The 6,410-nt window shown below is 43.8% G+C and overlaps 1 protein-coding gene across 1 annotated transcript; it reads left to right on the top strand.

Annotated features, from left to right (window-relative positions):
- Positions 1-446: 446 nt before the first annotated feature.
- On the top strand, positions 447-1,635 carry LOC149345801 (uncharacterized). The gene has a single exon (XM_089585294.1). The coding sequence runs from the start codon at positions 447-449 to the stop codon at positions 1,365-1,367; it is 921 nt and encodes a 306-aa protein (XP_089441420.1). The 3' UTR covers positions 1,368-1,635.
- Positions 1,636-6,410: the final 4,775 nt, after the last annotated feature.

Raw genomic sequence — 6,410 nt, 5'->3', positions numbered from 1 at the left:
ATAACGTCATCCAGGACTGCATCGCTACCGGCCAGCGGACACGCCCACCCATCGGACGAGGCTATAAAGAAAGCCCAGAGACCTGCGGCTGTCACACTGGCAGCGGCAGCGGCACGGGAAAGGCACCATCTTAAGAAGTTTTTCTCTGCAATTGCAGATATGAAGTTTTGACATCGACTACAACCGTCTGCGTGCACGTGTGCTGGTTGCTGCGGAAGATAACGTCATCCAGGACTGCATCGCTACCGGCCAGTGGACACGCCCACCCATCGGACGAGGCTATAAAGAAAGCCCAGAGACCTGCGGCTGTCACATTGGCAGCGGCAGCGGCACGGGAAAGGCACCATCTTAATTTCTCTGCAATTGCAGGTTAGTTGCTGCTCTGTTAATATATTTTCCCGCTGTCTTCTTTTACTGCTGCTGCTGCTGCTGCCAGAAGTGTCGCTATGCCCCTTGATGAACAGTGTGGGTCATGTGATATGCAACTCGAGGAACTTGATTCCAAAATCGACTGTAGTGACTGTAGATCTGTCTATCACACGGGAAAATGTGCAGGAATTTCAGATGCTACTATCAAGTCAAAAGGGGAGCAGTATCGCAGTGCGTGGCGTTGCTCAAATTGCAGGCGTTCGAAAGGTCGTGCTCCACAACTCGATAGATCCAGCATTGATACGGATGACCAAGATGTTCGTGCACTGCTGAAATCAATCAGTGAAAAGCTGGAGTACCTTTTACCGCTAAAAGAAACAGTTGACAGCGTCGAAGACACAGTTCAGTACATGAGTGACCAGTACGATGAGCTTCTAACTCGGATAGAAAAGAACGAACGTGAAGTCAAGGACCTGAAACACAGGGTAGATAAGATTGAGAAGCAGGACGATGAAATAACGCAGCTGAAAAACGAAATGGACTGTTTGGAATGGAGAAGCCGAAAGCTCAACCTTGAATTCCATGGAATTAAAGCAATGAAGGATGAAAACCTGATTGATGAGATAAATAAGCTGGCAACTCTAAACAACCTGCCACAGCTTCAGGAAAGTGACATAGTGTCCACTCATCGCCTGCCCTCAAAGCAAGATAAGATACCTGGCATTATCTGTCGTTTCGCCAAACAATCAGTAAGAGACAAATGGTGGCAAAACAGGAAAACACTGTACCAAGGAAATGACAGCATTTTTGTGTTAGAAAACCTGACAAAAAGGACACGTACTCTGCTTACCGAAACAAAGCTCTGGGCCAAGACAAATAACTACAAATACGTATGGCACAACAACAACAAGGTCTTGGTCCGGAAAGCTGATGGGCAAAACGCGGTGGTCATTTCCTGCTATAGTGACCGCGACAAACTTAAGCAACAGATCAGCTGAACACTAAGAACACTATGGCACCTACTCACTCGTATGTATTGCCACACACTTTCAACCATCACTTAGGTACAGCGTTTTCGAAGGCTTTCAAATGTTTTCACTTAAACATACGTTCTTTTACTCGCAAGGAACATGACTTACAACTCTTTTTTGAGCAAACAAAGCAATCCTTTGACGTCATTATGCTGACAGAGACTTGGTGTGTTGACGATGTGAACATCTTTCGGCTTCCATTGTACAATACTTTCTACCTGAATCGATCAACAGGTCGTGGTGGCGGAATATGCACCTTGGTTAAAAAGCCGTCTGCATATGAAATATTGAACCAGTTTTCAGTAATAACTCATGACTATGAATTTTTATCAGTGATACAAAACAATACTGTTTTCGCTGTTTGCTATCGCCCGCCGAATGGTTCCGTTACATCATTTTTGGAGTTCTTAGAAACTTTTCTCGTCTTTATAAATGAAAACAATTTCAATTTAATTTATGGCGGAGACATTAACATTAACATGATGAAGAATGATTCACCAAAACTTAGGTTAGATACTCTCTTGGAGATGAATGCGTGTTGGAATACTATCAGTCTTCCTACCAGAGTGACCGAGAATTCGTCATCTTTAATTGACGTATTTATTACGAATTTAAGTTCTGAAGTCATTAATGCTGGCGTCTTCGCATCGGATCTCAGTGATCACTTGCCGATATATTTATGTTTCAAGGGTCACGTACGAAACAAGGAAACAAAGACAAACCATTTCATTCAACTAATAACAGATCAGACTCTTTCTATTTTTCGTGAGAAGATAGCTCAGACATGTTGGGATACTGTATACGATCTTAAAGACGCAAATTTGGCTTACGAGGCTTTTTTCAGCCTACTGAAAGAAAGTTATGACATTAGCTTTCCTTTTAAGTGCATTAAACAAAAAAAGAAAATACGTAAACCATGGATTAGTGCAGAGCTATCTGCCAGAATACGGAGAAAGAATGCATTATACAGTGAATTTATAAAGACAAGAGACCCCGAAATATTTTAGGCTTTTAAAAAAATTAGGAATCGTTTAGACAAAGATATAAAAAAGGCCAGGCGAGATTACTATACACTTTCTTTTAATTCACTGGTTCCACGTACGGCCACAATGTGGAAAAAACTGAACTCTTTGTTGAATTGCAATATTCCTGAGGAAAGGATACAGAGCTTAAAAATAAATGGTCTTGAGTTAGAGGGAAAAGCAGTTGCTGACGCTTTTAACGAACACTTTGTAAAAATTGGAAGTAACAACGCACCAGACAATGATCTTGATGGTATTCCATACAACTCTAGCTCTATATTTTTGTATCCACTAAATGAGGGAGAGATAATTAGCACAATTCACAGTCTAAATAATAGTACCGCTAAAGATATTGATGCTATCCAAATAAAACCCATCAAATATGTTGCTGACCTTCTCTCTCCTTGTCTTACATATATCTTTAATATCTGTATAAGCGAAGGCACGTTTCCTCGAACGATGCAGATAGCGCGAGTCGCTGCGCTCTTTAAAAAAGGCGATAAAAACGACTTAGGAAACTATCGACCGTTATCAATCCTTCCCGTTTTTCAAAAGTCTTCGAAAAAGTTATTTTAAAGCGACTATCCGAATTTGAGCAGAAACATTGCCTGCTGACTGATTGCCAGTATGGCTTCCGTAAGGGTTTAGGCACACAACTCGCATTGCTACAACAAAAAGAGCACATACTAAATCAGTTTGAAGAAGGAAGACTTGTGTTAGGAATTTTTATTGACCTGTCAAAAGCATTTGACTCCATTAGTCATCAACTTTTAATTAAGAAACTCTAACACTATGGCTTTCGTGGTAAAGCCGCATCTCTTTTATGCTCCTACTTGGAATTTCGTGGACAAATAGTCGTCATAAACAACCACAGTTCTAACCCATTATCTATTTCAGCAGGCGTCCCACAGGGCAGTATATTAGGACCTTTTTTATTTAATATGTACGTGAATGATATTGCGAATATTGATGCAACCGTGAAATTTATCATGTACGCGGATGATACCAGCATATTATTAACCGGTAAAACTAGTGACGACCTTGTTGATGCTGCTAATTTAACACTAATAAAACTAGACGAATGGACGCGTAAAAACAACCTGACGATTAATGCAAACAAAACAAAAGCCGTATTCTTTCGAAGTAAAAACAAAAACCTAACAATACAAAAGTCTATCTACTTAAATGCCACTCCTCTCGAAATAACTTCCAGTATTAAGACATTAGGTGTTATCTTTCAGCAGAATATGTCATGGGATGTCCACGTGGACAGTATGCTTATTAAGCTGGCACAGGTAATTGCGCTAGTATACCGCAATCGCAATTTACTACCACCAAAAATCTTACTGTTAATTTATAATACCCTATTCTCCTCCCGACTCAACTATTGTCACTTAGTTTGGTCTACGACAACTTACGGAAATTTGCAGAAGCTTCACAAGTTGCAGAAAAGGTTTATAAGAGTAATAGAAAATCTGCCGTTTTATTCACATACGTATCATCTATTTCCCAAATACAACATAATTCCTGTTACCAAGCTGTTTGATTATATCCTTTGCAAGGCAATTAAGAATGAAAACGCCAGCAACAGTTCATTTCTACATCGTCTAGCCAGGTTACAACAAAACGCTACTACACGCCAGACACGTTACACGGAGCTCTGGAAAGTAAGGACGTTTCGCACAACATACGGCCTACAAACACTACAGAATAAATTACCCCGGTTACTAAATGATTTAAATCATAAACATATCCAACTTGAAAAGGTAACGTTCAAAACACTCCGCCGGTATTTCAACATGTACTAGGACACTTCGCTTGCCATTCCTGTTTACTCTGTCACATTGTTGTTTACCCTGACTGTACCGCTTGTCTGTATTCACTTTGATTTGAATTTTATTTGAAGCAAAAATGTGCTTAATTTATCTGTTACTTTCGCTAAACTCATTGCTATCGCACACGAATGTTCCATTGCTTTTGTAAGTGCTTTCTAGCTTCATTCTAACACATTTTCTGTATAATTTTATGTAGTTCTGATGAGTGATTGTAATTGCAGATGTTTTCATGTTTTGTTCTATTTTCTTTTTGGATGAGACATGCCGTTTCATTGCGCCTATGATGCTGTCAAGTGTATAGGGGGGCCTCCGGCTTTGTCAAGCTGTCGCTTGTGACAGCTTTTACTGCGGGTCTCCCGCGCCATGTATTAATTTGGCGCAAATAAAACCATTATTATTATTAGGTGGCCCGAAGTCGGTTCATCATGGCAGGCAAGGAGGACTTCATCCCGCAGATCAGACGGTATGACGAGCAGGTACGTTGTCGGACTTGAAGTAGAGTTCTTTTTATAAAGCACCCCTCTCCGCAGGCAGAACGACGATAGTCCACGAGCTAGGTTTCGTGGTATTTCAGGGCACCCACCTTCGAGATGTTCGATGAGTAGACGGAGCTCGGCGTCGGCACGCTGTCTGGAAACGATCTCAGATGTGCTGACCGCTCCAAGGAAGCTATCATCGTCGGTGGTGTCTTGCGGAGGAGGTTCGACGGGAGCGCGTGACAAGGTATCAGCGTCGGTGTGTTTCCGGCCTGACTTGTAGGTGACGGTGAAATCGAATTCCTGCAGGCGTAATGCCCAACGTGCTAGGCGGCCGCAAGGGTCCTTTAAATTTTTCAGCCAGCACAGCGAGTGGTGGTCGGTGACGATACGAAACGGTCTGCCATAGAGGTATGGGCGGAACTTGGCGGCGGCCCACACTACCGCTAAACATGCTTTTTCCGTGGTAGAGTAGTTCAACTCAGCACGCGACAGTGCGCGGCTGGCGTAGGCAATTACTTTGTCGACACCGTTTTGCCGCTCAACTAGAACGGCGCCAAGACCGACGTTGCTCGCATCCGTGTGCACCTCCGTATCGGCATCTTCGTCGAAATCTGCCAGGATGGGCGGTGATTGGAGTAGGCGTCGTAACTCGTCGAAGGCAGTCTGTTGTTCGTTGCCCCAGGAAAATGACGTCTCATCACGGGTTAGGAGCGTCAGAGGGCTGGCGAGCTGGGCGAAGTTTCTAATGAAGCGGCGATAATAGGAGCACAGGCCCAGAAAACGTCGGACTGCTTTTTTGTGGGAGGGAACCGGAAAGGCAGCAACGGCAGCAAGCTTCTCTGGGTCAGCGCGGATTCCGTCAGCACTAATGACGTGCCCGAGGAACTTCAATTCGGTGAACCCAAAGTGGCATTTTTCTGGTTTGAGGGAGAGGTTGGCGGATCGAACGGCTTTGTGGACAGTCCTGAGGCGGTGCAGATGTTCTGTGAACGTTGCGGAAAAAATGATGACATCGTCAAGATAAACAAGACAGGTCTGCCACTTCAAACCGGTGAGAACGGGGTCCATAATTCTTTGGAACGTGGCAGGAGCACAGCAGAGCCCGAATGGGAGGACGCGAAATTCATACAGCCCGTCCGCTGTAATGAAGGCGGTTTTCTCACGGTCCCTCTCATCAACTTCTATCTGCCAATAACCACTTCTGAGGTCGACCGAAGAGAAGTACTTGGCTTGACGAAGTTGGTCGAGGGAGTCGTCGATACGCGGGAGCGGGTACACGTCTTTCTTGGTCACACTGTTCAGCTTCCTGTAGTCGACGCAGAACCGTAGTGTCCCGTCTTTTTCACGAGGACGACAGGAGACGACCACGGACTGCTTGACGGTTGGATGACGCCGTCTGTGAGCATCTCTTCGACCTGTGTTTGAATAGCATCTCGCTCACGAGGGGACACACGATAGGGCTGCTGATGGATGGGTCGGGCTCCTTCATGCGTGATAATGCGGTGTTTAACTATCGACGTTTGGCGCACTTTGGACGACGACGTGAAACCAAACCAAACCAAACTTTATTTTATTTTACAAATGTGCATACAGTCTTTAGGATGAGCCACAGGCCAAAAGCTAAAGAAAATAGCTTGAAAATGCCTGTGGCTCATCTAAGAGCCATTACAAAAT

Source organism: Amblyomma mixtum, chromosome 4, assembly GCF_055824585.1.
Source record: "Amblyomma mixtum isolate Tamu chromosome 4, ASM5582458v1, whole genome shotgun sequence".
NCBI classification, from domain to species: domain Eukaryota; kingdom Metazoa; phylum Arthropoda; class Arachnida; order Ixodida; family Ixodidae; genus Amblyomma; species Amblyomma mixtum.
The sequence above is the reverse complement of the archived record's forward strand: the minus strand, read 5'-3'. Positions and strand labels throughout refer to the sequence as shown.

What these genes read in the sequence shown, in the direction of transcription:
- LOC149345801 (XM_089585294.1), top strand. Translation starts at nt 447, where the DNA reads ATGCCCCTTGATGAACAGTGTGGGTCATGTGATATGCAACTCGAGGAA.